A 24,528-nucleotide genomic window follows, 5' to 3' on the forward strand; every position below is an offset into this window, starting at 1 on the left:
TTTAGCCCAGAAAAAGTCTACAGTCTTAATAAGCCCTTGTGAAGCCCTTATTTACTATCTTAATAAACATGGCTTACCGGATCCCATAGGGAAAATGACAGCTTCCAGCATTACATCGTCTTGTTAGAATGTGTCATACCTCAAGCAGTAAGAGACTGCACACTGTTCCCCCAACTGAAGTTAATTGCTCTCAACAGTCCTGTGTGGAACAGCCATGGATTTTAGTTACGGTGCTAAAATCATTTTCCTCATACAAACAGAAATCTTCATCTCTTTTCTGTTTCTGAGTAAATAGTACATACCAGCACTATTTTAAAATAACAAACTCTTGATTGAATAATAAAAACTACAGTTAAACACTAAAAAACTCTAAGCCATCTCCGTGGAGATGTTGCCTGTACAACGGCAAAGAGAATGACTGGGGTAGGCGGAGCCTAGGAGGGATCATGTGACCAGCTTTGCTGGGCTCTTTGCCATTTCCTGTTGGGGAAGAGAATATCCCACAAGTAAGGATGACGCCGTGGACCGGACACACCTATGTTGGAGAAAAGAGGCCCCTTGAACTAGACGGTGGTGATTTAACCGCCAAGTCAGAGAAAGTAGAGTATTGGGATTTAAGGATATCAATTGTGATATCTTTGTATAATCCCTGCACCAAAGGTTCAGCATACAAAGCTGAAGAGGTCTCATGTGAAAACGAGCAAAGGGGATCGCGTCCGATGCTGCAGTCATGAGACCTAAAAATTCCATGCACATAGCTACTGAAGGGAATGATTGAGACTGAAGGTTCCGACAAGCTGAAACCAATTTCAGATGTCTTTTGTTTGTTAGAGACAAAGTCATGGATACTGAATCTATTTGGAATCCCAAAAAGGTTACCCTTGTCTGAGGAATCAAGGAACTTTTTGGTAAATTGATCCTCCAACCATGTTTTTGAAGAAACAACACGAGTTGATTCGTGTGAGATTCTGCAGAATGTAAAGACTGAGCAAGAACCAAGATATCGTCCAAATAAGGAAACACCGCAATACCCCGCTCTCTGATTACAGAGAGAAGGGCACCGAGAACCTTTGAGAAGATCCTTGGAGCTGTTGCTAGGCCAAAAGGAAGAGCAACAAATTGGTAATGCTTGTCTAGAAAAGAGAATCTCAGGAACTGATAGTGATCTGGATGAATTGGAATATGAAGATATGCATCCTGTAAGTCTATTGTGGACATATAATGCCCTTGCTGAACAAAAGGCAGAATAGTCCTTATAGTCACCATTTTGAATGTTGGTATTCTTACATAACGATTCAAAATTTTTAGATCCAGAACTGGTCTGAAAGAATTCTCTTTCTTTGGCACAATGAACAGATTTGAATAAAACCCCAGACCCCGTTCCAGATATGGAACTGGCACAATTACCCCAGATGACTCCAGGTCTGAAACACATTTCAGGAAAGCCTGAGCCTTTACTGGGTTTACTGGAATGCGTGAGAGAAAAACTTCTCACAGGCGGTCTTACCTTGAAACCTATTCTGTACCCTTGAGAAACAATGTTCTGAATCCAATGATTTTGAATTGAACTGATCCAAACATCTTTGAAAAATCGTAGTCTGCCCCATACCAGCTGTGCTGGAATGAGGGCCGCACCATCATGCGGACTTGGGTGCTGGTTTTGATTTTCTAAAAGGCTTGGATTTATTCCAGACTGGAGAAGGTTTCCAATTGGAAACCGTTCCTTTAGGGGAAGGGTCAGGCTTCTGTTCCTTATTCTGGCAAAAGGAACGAAAATGATTAGCAGCCCTAAATTTACCCCTAGATTTTTTATCCTGAGGCAAAAAAGCTCCCTTCCCCCCAGTGACAGTTGAAATTATAGAATCCAACTGAGAAACAAATAATTTATTACCTTGGAAAGAAAGAGATAGCAACGTTGACTTAGAAGTCATATCTGCATTCCAAGATTTAAGCCATAAAGCTCTTCTAGCTAAAATAGCTAAAGACATATACCCGACATCAATTCTAATATCAAAAATGGCATCACAAATGAAATTATTAGCATGTTGAAGAAGTTTAACAATGCTATACACATTATGATCTGGTACTTGTTGCGCTAAAGCCTCCAACCAAAAAGTAGAAGCTGCAGCAACATCAGCCAAATAAATAGCAGGCCTAAGAAGATGACCTGAACATAAATAAGCCTTCCTTAGAAAATATTCAAGCTTCCTATCTAAAGGATCTTTAAAAGAAGTACTATCCGCCGTAGGAATAGTAGTACGTTTAGCAAGAGTAGAGATAGCCCCATCAACTTTGGGGATTTTTTCCCAAAACTCCAATCTATCAGCCGACAAAGGGTACAGTTTCTTAAACCTTAAAGAAGGAGTAAATGAAGTACCCAAACTATTCCATTCCCTAGAGATTACATCTGAAATAGCATCAGGAACTGGAAAAACCTCTGGAATAACTACATGAGGTTTAAAAACTGAATTTAAACGTTTACTGGTTTTAATATCAAGAGGACTAGACTCCTCCATATCTAATGCAATCAACACCTCTTTAAGTAAAGAACGAATAAACTCCATCTTAAATAAATATGAAGATTTGTCAGTGTCAATATCTGAGGCAGAATCTTCTGAACCAGATAGATCTTTATCAGAGACAGATAAATCAGAATGTTGGCGGTCATTTAAAAATTCATCTGATTTATGAGAAGTTTTAAAGACCTTTTAAGTTTATTAGAAGGTGGTATAACAGACAGAGCCTTCTGAATATAATTAGAAACAAATTCTCTTACATTAACAGGAATATCCTGAACATTAGATGTTGAAGGAACAACAACAGGTAATGGATTATTACTAATGGAAATATTGTCTGCTTTTGAAAGTTTATCATGACAACTATCAGAAACTACAGCCGGAGGAACAGTTACCACAAGTTTACAACAAATGCACTTAGCTTTGGTAGAACCGACATCAGGCAGCAGCTTTCCAGAAGTAGATTCTGATACAGGGTCAGCTTGAGATATCTTGCAATATGTAATAGAAAAAACAACATATAAAGCAAAATTATCAAATTCCTTAAATGACAGTTTCAGGAATGGGAAAAAATGCAAACAGAATAAGCCTCTGGTAACCAGAAACAAAAAGAAAAAAACACTTAAATAATGTCATAAAAACTGGCGCCAAGTATGACGCCCACAATTGACAAATTTTTTGGCGCCAAAAACGTATGCAACAAACACGAGCGTCATAGATGACGCAACTACGATGCCGGAAATGATGTTATTGACGTCAAACGTAATTTTTCGCGCCAAAAATGAAGCAATAAATTCTAGCATTTTTTGCACCCGCGAGCCCAACAGCCTGCAATTTAGAAAAAAAGTCAAATGAAAAATTTTCAGGTAAGAATTTTTTATTTATTTATATGCATTTCCCAAAAATGAAACCGACAGTCTGAAAGAAGGAAATATACTGATTAACCTGAATCATGGCAAATATAAGTATAAAACATATATTTAGAACTTAACATATAAAGTGCCAAACCATAACTGAGAGTGTCATAAATGAAATAAGACTTACTTACCAAAAGACACTCATCTACATATAGTAGATAGCCAAACCAGTACTGAAACGAGAATCAGCAGAGGTAATGGTATAAGAGTATATCGTCGATCTGAAAAGGGAGGTAGGAGAAGAATCTCTACGACAGGTAACAGAGAACCTATGAAATAGATCCCCGATAGGATGACCATAGCATTCAATAGGCAATACTCCCTTCACATCCCTCTGTCATTCACTGTACTCTGAGAGGAAAACCGGACTTCAGCATGCTGTGAAGCGCTTATCAACGTAGAAATCTAGCACAAACTTTCTTCACCACCTCCATAGGAGGCAAAGTTTGTAAAACTGAATTGTGGGTGTGGTGGGGGGGTGTATTTATAGGCATTTTGAGGTTTGGGAAACTTTGCCCCTCCTGGTAGGAATGTATATCCCATACATCACTAGCTCATGGACTCTTGCCAATTACATGAAAGAAAAAGAATCACGAACCATACCCCATATACATCCCTCTGACAAGCACTGTACTCTGAGAGAAACTGGACCTCAATAAAGACTGGAAAACCCCTGCACATCTTCATTCTTCAACCACTTCCAGGAGAGGCAAAGTAAAGCCTGAGGTATTTGTGAGGTGGGAGGGGTTTAGGGGGCTCTTGCGGTTTGGGAGACTTTGCCTCCTCCTGGTGGCAGAGAAGAGTAATTCCCAGGAGTAATGGATCATGGATTCTCATTACCTGTATGAAAGAAAATAAAACTTACCATGAGTGGCTCAATGTTGTGATAGTAACTTTCAAGTATATTAAGGGACTTAGTAAAGTTGAGGCTCTGAGTATTTTTCATAAAAAAGATAAATTCAAGAACAAGAGTTCATGATCTCACACTGAAGAGTAGTAGATTCAGGAGTAATTTCCAGTCAACTCAGGATATCTCTTTGGGGGTTGGGAGTTCCTGGTATCTTGTGAACAGCAGGCCATATACCTTTTTGATTAAGATTCTCAGAAGACGGTGAGAACATCTGATCATTAGCATATCAAAGAGGTATCTATTGTTTAACTTCCTTTCTGGCATATACACACATATATATATAAAATCAAAACCAATGTGAATACAGAATTTTGGGCGGTATACAAACAATAATAATAATATATTTTAGACATAGTAAACCATTTCCTACATTGGTATTATGGAACAAACATGCAGACTTTTGAAAACTATTTTGTACATTTAAGGGTTAACTAAGATGTAAAAAATTCATAGCTGTAGAGGGCACCAGTTACCCTGACAATGTACCGGTATCACAGGCAACACCATATTTATCAGTGGCAACCACTGTTCCCTCTACGGTGTGCACATGCAGTGCACAGTGTACTGCGCTCTGGCTTCTGTAGAGCAAATCAAGTGAGAACAGCTTGCTAATAATATATATTTTAACAGTCCCCTGTTACCCGATTCAAATACAACAGCCCCTCATCTGAAGCCAGAGCATTGAGAGAGCTCCCCCGTCTTGACAGGATCAGCCCCCACCAAGCATAACAACTTTGAGTCACTAAGGATTGAGCTTGAAAGAGAAAGTAAGATTGTGCCTCCTTGCTTTTTTATTTTCTTTTTCTTTTTTTAGACAGAGATGATGAAATATTGGAAGGGCTTGAACAATTTTTTACACAAATTTGCATGCCACCCATTGGCAGATAATGAAGAATTACCTATGATTTCAATATCTTTAATCCTAAACAAGGATTTTTTTCTTTTAAGTGGGAGATCTGATCTTACGTCACAAAGATCACTTTCCTTTGTTTTGAAGTACAAATATATTTTAGTTGCCAATATCCCTTCCATACATCCGCCAGAGGTGCATTTTGGTATAGGCAACTAGACATTGGTCTAGGGCAGCAGGATGTAAGGGGTGGTACATTTTAAGAGGGCAGTCTTATGGCATACTATCTTCACTATGCTCTCCATACTCTTTATTCAATTTATTACAAACCAATTATCCTTGGTAGTCTAGAGGGTGGGGGGACATGAACCCTCCATATGTCTCTGGCATCCGGTTACCAACAATATATTGGGTAAATATGAGTTGCTGGGGGTGAAAAACTTCTAAAAATAAAAACAATATAAATTGCTGACAATATGTTACTGTGTTTACAGATTAGCAGTTGTCATTTCCTTTAATACAGACATTTTATTGCTGGCTGGAGAGGTCACCGTGTTGGCATACAGAGTTAGTGAATATTCATGAATCATTTGCTGTCTCAACAGTCAGAAGGAAGCTTAGCGAGCCCTGACAACTGCACCATCTATCGCACCCATGACTAAAGGACAGGACGTGTTTATTTAGTTACATTATTGTGATGCAGGTCACACTGGTGCATCAATAGCAAATAAAGCAGGTTAAACAAAGAAGGAAATCTTCAGTATGGAAAACAGAAAAGAACCACACATTACGTCCAAAATCCAATATATTAATATGATGGGAAATAAAATATGAAGCAACCAATATTGCCATTTTCCACTTAACAATCTGAGTTTAATGATGTGAGGTTTGCTGCTAAATATGTAAACTAATACAGGGGTGTATCTCTGTAAAATGTATAACAGTAAACTCTAGAGCGGTATGCTGCAAGTTATACTTAACAAAATAAAGCTACATTATTCATTGTATAATGCTTCTAAGATATGAAGTAGCAGTTAAATACAGTTTCTAATTTGTATTTAATGTCTCTTAAAGGGGACTATAAACATTACAAATACACAATAATAATAGCTCCACAAAAGTGCACATACTTAAATTTCACCAAGGTTGGTGCCCTGTGCCTAAGTGCGGTGCTCTCAGGATCACAATACAAAATAGTAAAGCACGGGTTTGTTATTGCTGTGTGTTTGTAATGTACTTTATTAATAGTATACCATGGTTATGTTATCACTAACACAGTACACATACAAGCAACAGCTTAATAAGGGGGCAGCTGTCACACTCACTACCAGAGGGGGGTCCAGTCCAGTGTGTGATGCACAGACAATACAGCCAACCAGGTAGTAATAAGTTAATTTTATTATTCCTTGTAATTTCTATCCTGTTGTATTAAACACGTAACAATTTTCCAGACGACACAACAGAGGCCTCTCACAGCAGTGCACAGTGTATGGGATTTTCCAGGTTGGTTCTGAAGCGTTCGAGAAACCTAGAGGCCAAATCATCATCCACCAAGCGCCCATCGCTGGAAAGAGTGACGTTCAGAAGCTGTCTCTGTACAATCTGGGGATTCCCTTCCTCATCGTTATCCAAGGCAAGCTCAGTGCGGGAGCTTCCCACAGCCAGGATGCAAGATTGCGGAGGATTTATCACAGCGCTGAACCCAGAGATACCAAACATGCCTAGATTGGAGATGCTGGATGTGAGGACAAAAATGCAAGACATGTTAATAGAGTTAAAGAAATTCAGCAATTAGACAAAGGATGGGCACTACACACAGCGTACAGTAACACAACCCTATCCCTTACTGTTCAGACCAACACTACACACAGGGTACAGTAACATAAGCCTATCCTGTACTGATCAGGGTGTTACTACACACAAGGTACAGTAGCACAACCCTATCTCTTACTGATCAGACCAGCACTAAACATAGGGTACAGTAACACAACCCTATCCCTTACTGATAGGGCCGAGCACTACACACAGGGTACAGTAACACAACCCTATCCCTTACTGATCAGGCTGGCACTACACACAGGGTACAGTAACACAACCCTATCCCTTACTGATAAGGCCGAGCACTACACACAGGGTACAGTAACACAACTATCCCTTACTGATCAGGCCGAGCACTACACACAGGGTACAGTAACACAACCCTATCCCTTACTGATCAGGCCGAGCACTACACACAGGGTACAGTAACAAAACCCTATCTCTTACTGATCAGACCGAGCACTACACACAGGGTACAGTAACACAACCCTATCCCTTACTGATCAAGGCAGCACTACACACAGGGTACAGTAACACAACCCTATCCCTTACTGATCAGGCCGAGCACTACACACAGGGTACAGTAACACAACCCTATCTCTTACTGATCAGACCGAGCACTACACACAGGGTACAGTAACACAACCTTACCCTTTACTGATCAGGCAGGCATTACACACAGGGCACAGTAACACAACCCTATCCCTTACTGATCAGGCTGGCACTACACACAGGGTACAGTAACACAACCCTATCCCTTACTGATCAGGCTGGCACTACACACAGGGTACAGTAACACAACCCTATCCCTTACTGATCAGGGCAGCACTACACACAGGGCACAGTAACACAACCCTATCCCTTACTGATCAGGCTGGTACTACACACAGGGTACAGTAACACAACCCTATCCCTTACTGATCAGGCCGAGCACTACACAACACAGGGTACAGTAACACAAACCTATCCCTTACTGATCAGACCAGCACTACACACAGGGTACATTAACACAACCCTACCCCTTACTGATCAGGCTGGTACTACACACAGGGTACAGTAACACAACCCTGCCCTTTACTGATCAGGCCGAGCACTACACACAGGGCACAGTAACACAACCCTATCCCTTACTGATCAGGCCGAGCACTACACACAGGGCACAGTAACACAACCCTATCCCTTACTGATCAGGCCGAGCACTACACACAGGGTACAGTAACACAACCCTATCCTTTACTGATCAGGCCGAGCACTACACACAAGGTACAGTAACACAACCCTATCCCTTACTGATCAGGCTGGCACTACACACAGGGTACAGTAACACAACCCTATCCCTTACTGATCAGGCTGGCACTACACACAGGGTACAGTAACACAACCCTATCCCTTACTGATCAGGGCAGCACTACACACAGGGCACAGTAACACAACCCTATCCCTTACTGATCAGGCTGGTACTACACACAGGGTACAGTAACACAACCATATCCCTTACTGATCAGGGCAGCACTACACACAGGGCACAGTAACACAACCCTATCCCTTACTGATCAGGCTGGTACTACACACAGGGTACAGTAACACAACCCTATCCCTTACTGATCAGGCCGAGCACTACACAACACAGGGTACAGTAACACAACCCTATCCCTTACTGATCAGACCAGCACTACACACAGGGTACATTAACACAACCCTACCCCTTACTGATCAGGCTGGTACTACACACAGGGTACAGTAACACAACCCTGCCCTTTACTGATCAGGCCGAGCACTACACACAGGGCACAGTAACACAACCCTATCCCTTACTGATCAGGCCGAGCACTACACACAGGGCACAGTAACACAACCCTATCCCTTACTGATCAGGCCGAGCACTACACACAGGGTACAGTAACACAACCCTATCCTTTACTGATCAGGCCGAGCACTACACACAAGGTACAGTAACACAACCCTATCCCTTACTGATCAGGGCAGCACTACACACAGGGTACAGTAACACAACCCTATCTCTTACTGATCAGACCAGCACTACACATAGGGTACAGTAACACAACACTATCCCTTACTGATCAGGCTGGTACTACACACAGGGTACAGTAACACAACCCTGCCCTTTACTGATCAGGCCGAGCACTACACACAGGGCACAGTAACACAACCCTATCCCTTACTGATCAGGCCGAGCACTACACACAGGGCACAGTAACACAACCCTATCCCTTACTGATCATGCCGAGCACTACACACAGGGCACAGTAACACAACCCTATCTCTTACTGATCAGACCAGCACTACACATAGGGTACAGTAACACAACACTATCCCTTACTGATCAGGCTGGCACTACACACAGGGTACAGTAACACAACCCTATCCCTTACTGAACAGGGCAGCACTACACACAGGGCACAGTAACACAACCCTATCCCTTACTGATCAGGGCAGCACTACACACAGGGCACAGTAACACAACCCTATCCCTTACTGATCAGGGCAGCACTACACACAGGGCACAGTAACACAACCCTATCCCTTACTGATCAGGGCAGCACTACACACAGGGTACAATAACACAACCCTATCCCTTACTGATCAGGCCGAGCACTACACACAGGGTACAGTAACAAAACCCTATCCCTTACTGATCAGGGCAGCACTACACACAGGGTACAGTAACACAACCCTATCCCTTACTGATCATGGCAGCACTACACACAGGGTACAGTAACACAACCCTATCCCTTACTGATCAGGGCAGCACTACACACAGGGTACAGTAACACAACCCTATCCTTTACTGATCAGGGCAGCACTACACACAAGGTACAGTAACACAACCCTATCCTTTACTGATCAGGGCAGCACTACACACAAGGTACAGTAACACAACCCTATCCTTAACTGATCAGGGCAGCACTACATACAAGGTACAGTAACACAACCCTATCCTTTACTGATCAGGCTAACACCACACACAGGGTACAGTAGCACAACCCTATCCCTTACTGATCAGGCCGAGCACTACACACAGGGTACAGTAACACAACCCTATCCCTTACTGATCAGGCCGAGCACTTCACACAGGGTACAGTAACACAATACTATCCTTTACTGATCAGGCCAAGCACTACACACAGGGCACAGTAACACAACCCTATCCCTTACTGATCAGGCTGGTACTACACACGGTACAGTAACACAACCCTATCCTTTACTGATCAGGCCGAGCACTACACACAGGGTACAGTAACACAACCCTATCCCTTACTGATCAGGGCAGCACTACACACAGGGTACAGTAACACAACCCTATCCTTTACTGATCAGGCCGAGCACTACACACACAGGGCACAGTAACACAACCCTATCCCTTACTGATCAGGTTGGTACTACACACAGGGTATAGTAACACAACCCTATCCCTTACTGATCAGGCCGAGAACTACACACAGGGCACAGTAACACAACCCTATCCCTTACTGATCAGGCTGGTACTACACACAGGGTACAGTAACACATCCCTATCCCTTACTGATCAGGCCGAGCACTACACACAAAGCAAAGTAACACAACCCTATCACTTACTGATCAGGCTGGCACTACACACAAGGCACAGTAACACAACCCTATCCCTTACAGATCAGGCTAACACCACACACAGGGTACAGTAGCACAACCCTATCCTTTACTGATCAGGCCGAGCACTACACACAGGGTACAGTAGCACAACCCTATCCCTTACTGATCAGGCTGGTACTACACACAGGGTACAGTAACACAACCCTATCCCTTACTGATCAGGCTGGTACTACACACAGGGTACAGTAACACAACCCTATCCCTTACTGATCAGGCCGAGCACTACACACAGGGTACAGTAACACAATCCTATCCCTTACTGATCAGGGCAGCACTACACACAGGGTACAGTAACACAACCCTATCCATTACTGATCAGGGCAGCACAAACAACCCTATCCCTTACTGATCAGGCCGAGCACTACACACAGGGTACAGTAACACAACCCTATCCCTTACTGATCAGGCCGAGCACTACACACAGGGTACAGTAGCACAACCCTATCCCTTACTGATCAGGCTGGTACTACACACAGGGTACAGTAACACAACCCTATCCCTTACTGATCAGGCTGGTACTACACACAGGGTACAGTAACACAACCCTATCCCTTACTGATCAGGCCGAGCACTACACACAGGGTACAGTAACACAACCCTATCCCTTACTGATCAGGGCAGCACTATACACAGCGTACAGTAACACAACCCTATCCCTTACTGATCAGGGCAGCACTACACACAGGGCACAATAAAACAACCCTATCCCTTACTGATCAGGCCGAGCACTACACACAGGGTACAGTAACACAACCCTATCCCTTACTGATCAGGCCGAGCACTACACACAGGGTATAGTAACACAACCCTGCCCTTTACTGATCAGGCCGAGCACTACACACAGGGCACAGTAACACAACCCTATCCCTTACTGAGCAGGCCGGCATTACACACAGGGCACAGATGAAATAGCTTTATTTTATCTTCTAATCATGAAATCTTTCAGGACAAAAAGTACAAAGCAATCTGTGTAAATAACATTAACCTGCTTTTCAGCTTCAGATTTCACTTGCCCCTTGTCATGCTCTTATATGAAGTCTCAGAGATTAAATCTTAAAAACAATAAAATGTTAAATAAGGCCTAGTAAAAAAAATACACCATATGCATTATTTAATTGACCTGCCTTTGCTCTTATTTACAATGGAAAACTTGTCCTTTTCTATTCTCTATGCACTTAAAGGGACGTTACAGTGATCAAGTCAATCACAGCAAAGGAGCCTTCTTTATAACCAGCACTGTATATTGTGTGCTTAGTGTACATAGTTCCAGCCCAAACCAAACTAGCAAGTGCCTTGAAAATGTTCAGTGAACCAGTGTCACAAGCCTAACCTCGGTCTCGCTTTACTGTACTGTTAGCATTACACTACTCATATAGCTAGGGTTTGGTAAAACACAGATATGTTTAATGAACTGCTGCAGAGCTGCACACACAATGACTAATGCCTACACACAGCGGCATACTCAAGTTATCTGGAGAAAAAAAAAAGAAGTTTCTTGCTCTCTAGTGGTAAAATGCTCATTCCTCAGAGTGACGTGCAATGGCCTACATTATACGTAGCCAAGCGATATGCTGCTATATATATGAGCTGCCAGTTTCTCAGCCATAGGGAAATAGCTTAAAAATGTATTGAGGTGGTGTATCTGGTCCTGTTACATGCTGCACAGTGATTGCTTATATCAGTGGAGGGGTCAATTTATATATATCCCTGACTGGCTGCAGCAGAAGGATATGGTGTCGCTGGCATGCTCTAAAACAAATCCCTGAATATGGTCATAACAAAATGACACATTTCGCAATGCAGCACTTAACTGCTGTTATATACTGTACATATATATATATATATGTTATGTTCATAATTGGACAAGGCACATAAAGAATTCAGTACTTAATGTCTTTTTTTTATAGCAATTTCAGAATTCATTATTTGGAAAAACAGAGTTGGATCTCACTACTCTCTCTCGTTAAATGAGGGGGGTTATATTATTATTATTATTCTCTCTTTATAAAGCGCCAACAGATTCCGCAGCGCTGAATAATCTGGGTTATAGTAACGCTGTTAGAGAACAGTACGCAGTTCCTTTCCTGTTTGGAAGTGGTGTATAACACACGCACCCTGTCCATTCTCTCTTATCACATCCACTTCATAAGTGCGCCCTGCGAGTTACTTCCTAACATGGGCCTGCACTCTGTTGTATCCATTGTATAAAATCACATAAAGACCTCATTTACCTGAATGACCCTCCTTGATATTCTTCAGGTAAAAGTTTACCATCACGAGCTTTTTGTGCCAGAACCTGTATTAGGGAACAGAGGATGTGAGATACAGCAGCGTAATAACAGGGTAACATGAACAGGCACCAATAACACATTATAATACATCTATAGTCTCTCACTGTTTATGGCAGCTGTCAGGCAACAAGTAAGGAGGGGCGTGAGGAGTTTCATAAACCCTCTGAGTGCTGGAGTTTTCTGCATCATCTGGGATGAATGTGTTTAATAATCAGGCTAGTAATTCCTGGGGCAAGAGCACAGGGTGTGGTGGCAGTAAGGGCAAAAGTTGCAAGTAACTGATGCAGTAATAATCAGTAAGAGGGCGTCTCCATGAGTGCCAGGTCACCATAAATACTTGTTGTGACAGGTAATTCCTCCCAACCCTATAGCTATCATATACACAGCAGGACTAGTGCCAGGAAGGAGAGAAGATATAGAGTTGTCCAGGAAACAACAGGTGAAAGTGCGGGCACTGCACACTACTGCAGCTGGTTATGTTCAGTGTCCCAGGAGCGCTGTATGAGGCTTGGTTTGTAAAAGCTGGTCTAAACATGAGATCAGAGGATGCAAAAAGCTTACAGAAAAAAAGTTAAAAGATCTAAGTCGCAAGGGTAACTTGTTCCTACTGTGTCCAGATCTAACCCAATAGCAATAAGTGATAGTTGGAAATGGTAGAAATATTGTGTTATATTTAAACTTAGCAAACCAAGCAGATAAGAACAATTAAAAGAGACTGTAAACAAATAAATATTTAAAAAGGGACAATCTTCTACAGAATTTTTATCGTTTAAAAAGATAGTTAATCCCTTTATTACTTATTCCCTAGTTTTGCATAACCAACACAGTTATATTAATATACTTTTTACCTCTGTGATTACCTTGTATCTAAGCCTCTGCAAACTGCCCCCTTATCTCAGTGCTTTTGACAGATTAGCATTTTAGCCAATCAGTGCTGACTCATAAATATCAGAGCACAATGCTATCTATATGGCACACATGAACTAGCACTGTCTAGCTAATTAGATAATAAAAGTAAATTGTAAAGTTGTTTAAAACTGCATGTCCTATTTGAATCATGAAAGTTTAATTTTGACTAGACTGTCCCTTTAATGCAAGTGAAAGAGAATTATTTAAACATGTTAAAATATTGTTGGATAACAAAATGTGAATGTTTAAGGTGCTTGAGTTTTGAAGTTATCAACAAGAGCACCTGGGCCTTAAGCACTGACTGTTGATTGGATGATAAGCTAAACTCTCTCTACTTTATTGGTGGACAGTGACATCCCCCACAAGCTTAACTACATTTAATTTTGTGCCCCTTTAAACGGAAACTAAACACATCTCATGCACCTCCTGCTAATCATGGTGCTGCCATATTGGTACCTAGGTTACACTGCAGGCATGTGAAGGAGAGTTACTGCACATTATACACTAAATACATCTCATGCACCTCCTGCTAATCATGGTGCTGACATATTGGTACCTAGGTTACACTGTAGGTATCTGAAGGAGAGTTACTGCACATTATACACTAAATACATCTCATGCACCTCCTGCTAATCATGGTGCTGACATATTGGTACCTAGGTTACACTGTAGGTATCTGAAGGAGAGTTACTGCACATTATACACTAAATACATCTCATGCACCTCCTGCTAATCATGGTGCTGACATATTGGTACCTAGGTTACACTGCAGGTATATGAAGGAGAATTACTGCACATTATACACTAAATACATCTCATGCACCTCCTGCTAATCATGGTGCTGACATATTGGTACCTACGTTACACTGCAGGTATGTGAAGGAGCGTTACTGCACATTATATACTAAATACACCTCATGCACCTTCTGCTAATCATGGTGCTGACATATTAGTACCTAGGTTACACTGCAGGTATGTGCAGGAGAGTTACTGCACATTATACACTAAATACATCTCATGCACCTCCTGCTAATCATGGTGCTGACATATTGGTACCTAGGTTACACTGCAGGTATGTGAAGGAGAGTTACTGCACATACACTAAATACATCTCATGCACCTCCTGCTAATCATGGTGCTGACATATTGGTACCTAGGTTACACTGCAGGTATGTGAAGGAGAGTTACTGCACATACACTAAATACATCTCATGCACCTCCTGCTAATCATGGTGCTGACATATTGGTACCAAGATTTAAATTAAATATGTTTCTCTATTGGAGACACAAACAGCAGCATCGGATCACATATAACAATAAATAATTTGTTTCTGTTGTGGTCTGGGGCCCGCACACAAGAGATGAGAAACACAGATTTAATGTATGTTTGTAGATATTTCTCCTGGGAGGCAATAAAAGTATGTGTTACTTTTTGTAAACAATAAACACATTTATTTTAAATCTGAACCTCTTATTCTGGCACCGTTTATTTCCTCAGAAAACAAATATCCTTATTCCATGAATGTAAGTGCACTTATTGCCTGCAAAATTATAAACATTCTAAAAAATAAAATAGCAAGGTTGCAACATCTTTGACCAGAACTGGCGATGGCATTGTTAATACATGGTGAATTATTATGCCTGGAACAAAGAGATGCTTGGGACACAGCAAGCTGGGCTTTGTAACATGTGACCTTTTCGTGCACAAGCCAGGACACTCTATATTGCCTTATAACCCTCTCTCAGACAAAGGGTTAAATCCTTCAATCAAAACAATGGGCCAATTTACTACAAAACATCAAGAAGCACTACATGTGAGAAAGATGCCGGACCATGAAGATGACACATATTTATGCCTCAGGGGACCCTAAAGCAATGGCATACGCACACGGGCATGACCTATAGTGCCGTAGGGGAATAGAGGAGAATGTAAAAGCACAAACACAATTGCCCTGGAACAAAACAGATTAAATGAAAAGCAATCACAATAAACAAAAATATAGTTCAAAGGAAATTCAATGGAAAAAACTGAATGAGACAGCAGTGGGGGTGGGATGCTACAGTGTGAGAGAGTAGGGTGTGAAGCGTATAAATTGCACATTTTGTTTGTACATGCCTGTGCATGGCAAGCTTCAATGCACCAGGAGTACGCCCAACCCAACACGCTATAATCGTACACTTCAGATGATACACATCAGTGTAGAGAGGTGTGGCCCTTTCATAAGCAAGATGGTCATGGGGCGCAGACACTAAAAGCCAGGGGGATGATGCAAAGTCACTGAACACTAGATTGTGAGCTCTTGGTTCCAATGCCAACAGGAGACATACAGACCAAGCAGACAGTGCTCACACGCTGTACAGAGGATGTGTGTATACAAAATAGCCATACACATTTGTACAAAGATACAAAATCAGTTTACTTGTATGTATCACTAACTAATCACCTGTCAATAAATACATATCTATATGTGAGGACTGCAAATCACTGACAGTTCAATACATTGCTCAGATCTCTCTGCACACTATTACTGGTTTCTTTCTTCTTCATGATGTCATTCTACCAATTCCTGTCACTGAGTTGTCTGTATAACCAGGTGAAATAGAAAGGTCTCATTTTACACAGCAGCAAACAGGATATAAGGTGCACAGACAGTGCAGCTTCCCCAGGAACAGATAATGAACCTCGGGGCATCACATTCTGCTTCCTAAGCGGGTGTCATTCGTAGCATGTCTATCATCTCTCAGATGGGACAATGAAATCACTAAAACTATAGATACATTGCCTTCTCTGTTAACAAACATGTGACTGGACTGGCCTCAGTCTAGCAAGGGGGTAAGTCTTTTTGTAAACCAATCACTTCTATTGATTGGTTCCTACAAATAAAGCAGTACCAGCGACATTGTTAGTATGTGCCAGGAACGTCACATGATAATTTTACCCAGTCATTACCCAGCTTCACAAATAAAAGTAGTATCAGCAGTGAGGTAACGTAGTATCTACGTACGTACAGTAGTGAGGTAGCGTAGTATCTACGTACGTACAGCAGTGAGGTAGCTAGTATCTACATACGTACAGCAGTGAGGTAGCTAGTATCTACATACGTACAGCAGTGAGGTAGCGTAGTATCTACGTACGTACAGCAGTGAGGTAGCGTAGTATCTACGTACATACAGCAGTGAGGCAGCATAGTATCTACGTACGTACAGCAGTGAGGCAGCATAGTATCTACGTACGTACAGCAGTGAGGTAGCGTAGTACGTACGGAAGTGAGGTAGCGTAGTACGTACGTACGTACGTACGTACAGCAGTGAGGTAGCGTAGTACGTACGTACAGCAGTGAGGTAGCGTAGTACGTACGTACGCACAGCAGTGAGGTAGCGTAGTATGTACTTACAGCAGTGAGGTAGCGCAGTATGTACGTACGTATGTACAGCAGTGAGTTGGCGTAGTACGTACGTACAGCAGTGAGGTAGAGTAGTACTTACGTACGTACAGCAGTGAGATAGCGTAGGATGTACGTACAGCAGTGAGGTAGCATAGGATAAACGTACAGTAGTGAGGTAGCGTAGTACGTATAGCAGTGAGGTAGCGTAGGACGTACGTAAAGCAGTGAGGTAGCGTAGGATGTACGTACAGCAGTGAGGTAGTGTAGGATGTACGTACAGCAGTGAGGTAGTGTAGGATGTACGTACAGCAGTGAGGTAGTGTAGGATGTACGTACAGCAGTGAGGTAGTGTAGGATGTACGTAGAGCAGTGAGGTAGTGTAGGATGTACGTACAGCAGTGAGGTAGTGAAGGATGTACGTACAGCAGTGAGGTAGCGTAGGATGTACGTACAGCAGTGAGGTAGCGTAGGATGTACGTACAGCAGTGAGGTAGTGTAGGATGTACGTACAGCAGTGAGGTAGCGTAGGATGTACATACAGCAGTGAGGTAGTGTAGGATGTACGTACAGCAGTAAGGTGGGTAACATTGAGGGAGTTGTTTTTACAGGCAGAACTGTCTGCCTACAAACATCTGGGATTTGAGGTATCCATCTACACCAATTGCAACCGGGCTGTAAGAGAGAAAAAAAACAGCGACTGAGACCGGTGCAAAGAGATCTGCTAGACACCCTCCGGTGTAAGTAAAAAGTTTATTACCCTACTTGGAACTATTGGTTTGCTTTTGACAAGTTCTTTTCTTGTCTCATATACCCTCCTGCATTAGGATTGATGAGCAATGCTGGAGGATCACATAAAAAAATTGACTTTTTAAACTTTGAACAATAATCTGTTTTACTTATTTATTTATTAATTCATCTATTTACCTGTATACTACACTGTTTTAACAGATCATTTGTTCTAATGGCCATTTGATTCTATGGTCTTTTGCCTCTTATTTTATTTAACCCCTTAATGACCGCAGCACTTTTCCATTTTCTGTCCGTTTGGGACCAAGGCTATTTTTACATTTCTGCAGTGTTTGTGTTTAGCTGTAATTTTCCTCTTACTCATTTACTGTACCCACACATATTATATACCGTTTTTCTCGCCATTAAATGGACTTTCTAAAGATACCATTATTTTCATCATATCTTATAATTTACTATAAAATTTTTTATAAAATATGAGGAAAAAATTGAAAAAAACACACTTTTTTAACTTTGACCCTCAAAATCTCCTACACTTCAACAACTACCAAAAAACTCCCATGCTAAATAGTTTCTAAATTTTGTCCTGAGTTTAGAAATACTCAATGTTTACATGTTCTTTGCTTTTTTAGCAAGTTATAGGGCAATAAGTACAAGTAGCACTTTGCTATTTCCAAAAAATTTTTAAAAAAATTAGCGATAGTTACATTGGAACACTGATATCTGTCAGGAATCCCTGATTAACCCTTCACATATATATATATTTTAAAAGAACACAACCTAAGGTATTAAACATGGGGTATTTTGACTCTTTCCATGCAACTATTTTACCACCAATCTATGCCAAAGTTTGAAAAAAAAAAAAAAAGTGGTGATTTTTTGACAAAATAGCAATTCAAGAATACATTTACTGAGAACGTTAAGGGTTACTGCCAAATAACACCCCAATATGTCTTCAGCAGCATCTCCTGAGTACAGTGATACCACCCATGTATAGGTCTGTTGGGTTCTCTGGGGGCTAAAAGGCCTTATTTTTAGGGGGCGCATTCCAGTTTTTTAATTTGGAATTTTCACATCTGTCGTCATGCACCCATGTCCTATTTGGGACATTTCTGAAGCCGGACAATGCAAATTACCCCCATCAAACCATATATTTTTAAAAAGTAGACACCCTAGGGTATTTCAAATGCTGGTATTTTAACACTTTGCATGCACTAATTCAACCACCAGTCTTTGTCAAACTTTTGGGTAGTCATTTTGGTGTGTTATTTTTCACACGCATTGTACTTTAGGCATGGATTCTCAGTTCCTGTTATATGTTACTGACCAAAAACACCTCAATATGTGTTCAACAACAACTTCTGAGTACAGTGATACCCCCCATGTATAGGTGTGTCGGGTTCTCTGGGGGCTAAAAGGCCTTAATTTTAGGGGGCGCATTCCAGTTTTTCAACTTGGAATTTTCACATCTGTCATCATGCACCCATGTCCTATTTGGGACATTTCTGAAGCCGGCCAATGTAAATTACCCCCATCAAACCATATATTTTTGAAAAGTAGACACCCTAGGGTATTTCAAATGCTGGTATTTTAACACTTTCCATGCACTAATTCAACCACTAGTCTTTGTCAAACTTTTAGGTAGTCATTTTTTTGCATTATTTTTCACACACATTGTACTTTAGGCATATATTCTCAGTCCCTGTTATGTGTTACTGCCAAAAAAAACCTCAATATGTATTCAACAACATCTCCTGAGTACAGTGATACCCCCCATGTATAGGTGTGTCGGGTTCTCTGGGGGCTAAAAGGCCTTAATTTTAGGGGGGGCATTCCAGTTTTTCAACTTGGAATTTTCACATCTGTCATCATGCACCCATGTCCTATTTGGGACATTTCTGAAGCCGGCCAATGTAAATTACCCCCATCAAACCATATATTTTTGAAAAGTAGACACCCTAGGGTATTTCAAATGCTGGTATTTTAACACTTTCCATGCACTAATTCAACCACTAGTCTTTGTCAAACTTTTAGGTAGTCATTTTTTTGCATTATTTTTCACACACATTGTACTTTAGGCATATATTCTCAGTCCCTGTTATGTGTTACTGCCAAAAAAAACCTCAATATGTATTCAACAACATCTCCTGAGTACAGTGATACCCCCCATGTATAGGTGTGTCGGGTTCTCTGGGGGCTAAAAGGCCTTAATTTTAGGGGGCGCATTCCAGTTTTTCAACTTGGAATTTTCACATCTGTCATCATGCACCCATGTCCTATTTGGGACATTTCTGAAGCCGGCCAATGTAAATTACCCCCATCAAACCATATATTTTTGAAAAGTAGACACCCTAGGGTATTTCAAATGCTGGTATTTTAACACTTTCCATGCACTAATTCAACCACTAGTCTTTGTCAAACTTTTAGGTAGTCATTTTTTTGCATTATTTTTCACACACATTGTACTTTAGGCATATATTCTCAGTCCCTGTTATGTGTTACTGCCAAAAAAAACCTCAATATGTATTCAACAACATCTCCTGAGTACAGTGATACCCCCCATGTATAGGTGTGTCGGGTTCTCTGGGGGCTAAAAGGCCTTAATTTTAGGGGGCGCATTCCAGTTTTTCAACTTGGAATTTTCACATCTGTCATCATGCACCCATGTCCTATTTGGGACATTTCTGAAGCCGGCCAATGTAAATTACCCCCATCAAACCATATATTTTTGAAAAGTAGACACCCTAGGGTATTTCAAATGCTGGTATTTTAACACTTTCCATGCACTAATTCAACCACTAGTCTTTGTCAAACTTTTAGGTAGTCATTTTTTTGCATTATTTTTCACACACATTGTACTTTAGGCATATATTCTCAGTCCCTGTTATGTGTTACTGCCAAAAAAAACCTCAATATGTATTCAACAACATCTCCTGAGTACAGTGATACCACCCATGTATAGGTGTGTTGGGTTCTCTGGGGGCTAAAAGGCCTTATTTTTAGGGGGCGCATTCCAGTTTTTCAACTTGGAATTTTCATATCTGTCATCATGCACCCATGTCCTATTTGGGACATTTCTGAAGCCGGGCAATGTAAATTACCCCCATCAAACCATATATTTTTGAAAAGTAGACACCCTAGGGTATTTCAAATGCTGGTATTTTAACACTTTCCATGCACTATTTCAACCACTAGTCTTTGTCAAACTTTTGGGTAGTCATTTTGTTTGTGTTATTTTTCACACACGTTGTACTTTAGGCATATATTCTCAGTCCCTGTTATGTGTTACTGCCAAAAAAAACCTCAATATGTATTCAACAACATCTCCTGAGTACAGTGATACCCCCCATGTATAGGTGTGTCAGGTTCTCTGGGGGCTAAAAGGCCTTATTTTTAGGGGGCGCATTCCAGTTTTTCAACTTGGAATTTTCACATCCCATGCACCCATGTCCTATGTAGGACATTTCTGAAGCCGGCCAATGTAATTTACCCCCATCAAACCATATATTTTTGAAAAGTAGACACCCTAGGGTATTTCAAATGCTGGTATTTTAACACTTTCCATGCACTAATTCTTTGTCAAACTATTAGGCAGTCATTTTTTGTGTGTTATTTTTCACACACATTGTACTTTAGACATGAATTCTCAGCTCCTGTTATGTGTTACTGCCAAAGAAGACCCCAATATGTGTTCACCAACATCTCCTGAGTACAGTGATACCACCTATGCATAAGTTTCTTGGCTTGTTCGGGGGGTGTAATGCCAAATGTCCAACATGCGTTTGTGATTTTTTTTTCACATTTAACATATTTTCTTTGCCTATTGTCTTTTTGGGGGTATTTTAACATACCCCAATTTATTTGTTTCCATGAATGTGCATATTTTTGAAATGTTGACACCCCAAGGTATTGTATATGGTGTGCTTTGATGCATTTGAAGTAACTGTTTTAGCTAAAAAAATTGGAGAAAGTGTATGGTGGCATTTTTTCAATTTTCATTTTTACACACACATTGCTTTTTGACTATGATTTAGGAGAGACTGTTGTAAGTTAGTGCAAAAAAATACTTCAGGTTGTTTTCTGCTAGGCACCCTGAGTACACCTATGCCCCCCATGCATAGGTTTGCCAGGATTTTGGGAAGGTTATGTTACAATTTTATGACTTGTGATTTTAGTTATTAAGTGAGAGTATTTCTTCTGATAGGCCTATCTTTAGTTTGGGGCCTATTGTAAACCCCACTTTTATTTATTGCCATGAATGTGCATATTTTTGAAATGTTGACACCCCAAGGTATTGTATATGGTGTGCTTTGATGCATTTGAAGTAACTGTTTTAGCTAAAAAAATTGGAGAAAGTGTATGGTGGCATTTTTTCAATTTTCATTTTTACACACACATTGCTTTTTGACTATGATTTAGGAGAGACTGTTGTAAGTTAGTGCAAAAAAAATACTACAGGTTGTTTTCTGCTAGGCACCCTGAGTACACCTATGTCCCCATGCATAGGTTTGACAGGGGTTTTTGTAAAAAAAAAAAAAGACAGCCCCATTTTAGAAAAAAAAATATATTAGTGAAATGTAAAAATCTGGCACATTAAAAGTAAAAAAATAACAAAAAATTTAACAGTAAACATAACAAAAAAAAAATAACAGCAAATGTATTTATTTTTTAAAAATTGACCATTGTATGGTACCGCTTGAAGCAGTCCCCAATGCAGAGTCCAGGCTGTCCAGGGCAATCAGGACAGTGATATACAGTGTCCCTTCTCTGCCCCCTCTTGGTACAGACTCTGCATTTTTTTTGTGGTCTCTGCTTTGCGGCAGTATGGGGGATTTTAAAAATAAAATGAGTAGCCCCAACTCTGCTCTCTCCCATCACCGCCCGGGGAGCAGGTGCATCATGGTACAAAATCCCCGAAATGATCTGGAGCTGAAATTGTAAAAAAGTCAGTTTCATTCCGGGGTTTGCTTTTTTGAACAACAAAAAAGCGTTGTGGGTTGCAATCTGCATTAGGTAAATTGCAACCTTTTTGTACCAGGCCCTTGTCTTCCGCATAATTAGGTAGGGCTGCAGCAGCTGATCTGCCAGATCAACCCCACCCATATGTCTGTTATAAGACTTGATGCACACTGGCTTCCTTATGATCTCAGCTCTGCCACGTACAGAGACCGCCACCGTCCTCTCTGTGTGGATGGTGGTAAGAAGGTATACATCCTTCTTGTCTCTGTACTTCAGTGCCAACAGCTCCTCTTGGCGCAGAGCAGAGGTCTCCCCCCCTTCGTAGCCGGGTGCGTACAAGTTGTCCTGGGAAACCTTTGCGGTTCTTTTTAATAGTACCGCAAGCTACTGTATCAAAGCAATTCAGTAGCTTGAACAAAAGGACACTTGTATAAAAATTGTCTAAGTACAAGTGATACCCTTTGTTCATTAGGGGTAATATCAGGTCCCAGACAATCTTGCCAGTGGTTCCCATATGTTCTGGGCAACCTGGAGGGTCAAGGTGGCTATCCTTTCCCTCATACACCCGGAAGGCCTGAGTATACCCAGTCTCGCTCTCACAGAGCTTATACACCTTTACCCCATACCTGGAGCGCTTGGAAGGAATATACTGCTTGAATCCCAGCCTTCCCTTATACTTCATCAGGGATTCATCAACGCATATATTCCTTCCAGGTGTATAAGCCTCTGCAAACCTGGCAGAAAAGTGGGTAATCAGGGGGCGGATTTTATACAGCCTGTCAAATTGGGGATGCTCCCTAGGGGGGCACAGGCTGTTGTCGCTGAAGTGCATGAAATGAAGAATCATTTCATATCTCTGCCTCGACATACTCTGGGAGAAAATGGGGGTAGAGCAGATGGGGCTACTGCTCCAGTAGGAGCGAACGGAGGGTTTCTTTATGATGCCCATCAGCATAGTCAATGCCCAGAATTTTTTAAATTCTGGCACATTGATGGGGGCCCATTGCTGCTTTGCCAAATATGTTTCAGGCTTTGCAGCACGGTACTGATGGGCATATAAATTAGTTTGGGCGACAATGTTCCCCAATACATCATCACCCAGAAACACCTCCAGAAACTGTTGGGGGCTAAAACCTGCCACATCTATATTTATGCCAGCATTTGCTGTGAAGGGTGGGATATCTGGCCTCTGGAGATGAGGCGTTACCCACTCTTCAGCGGCAATGGCAGCAACACGCCTCCTTCTAGCAGGGGGGCTGGCAGGGGGGCTAGCAGGGGGGCTGGCAGGGGGGCTAGCAGCCACAGATACATCACTATCAGTTGAGACTGCATCTAATGATGTATCTGAGCATATGGCAGGGTCAAAATTGGGGTCTGAGTCAGACATAGAGGCATCTGACTCTGACGCAAGGATGGCATACGCCTCCTCAACACTATATCTTTTCTGTGACATTTTTGTATCTGTCACAGAAAACCAAAATTAATTAATTAACTAAATGGCATTTGGGTTTTTTTTAAAAAAAGTACAGCTATGCTAATGCCAGTGATTTATAGCGATCACTGGCAAGCTAGGG

At 41.4% G+C, this 24,528-nt stretch overlaps 1 protein-coding gene across 1 annotated transcript in view; it reads right to left on the reverse strand.

The window, feature by feature from the left end:
• Positions 1–6,038: 6,038 nt before the first annotated feature.
• PDHX (pyruvate dehydrogenase complex component X) overlaps positions 6,039–24,528 on the reverse strand; it is a 419,248-nt gene continuing 400,758 nt past the window's right edge. The window contains exons 10-11 of the mRNA XM_053720527.1: positions 12,894–12,958; positions 6,039–6,928 (exon numbers count right to left, since the gene is read on the reverse strand). Coding sequence (XP_053576502.1) covers positions 6,664–6,928; positions 12,894–12,958 — 330 coding nt within the window. The 3' untranslated portion in view covers positions 6,039–6,663. The remainder of the gene's footprint in view (positions 6,929–12,893; positions 12,959–24,528) is intronic.

Source organism: Bombina bombina, chromosome 7 (assembly GCF_027579735.1).
Source record: "Bombina bombina isolate aBomBom1 chromosome 7, aBomBom1.pri, whole genome shotgun sequence".
NCBI classification, from domain to species: Eukaryota; Metazoa; Chordata; class Amphibia; order Anura; family Bombinatoridae; genus Bombina; species Bombina bombina.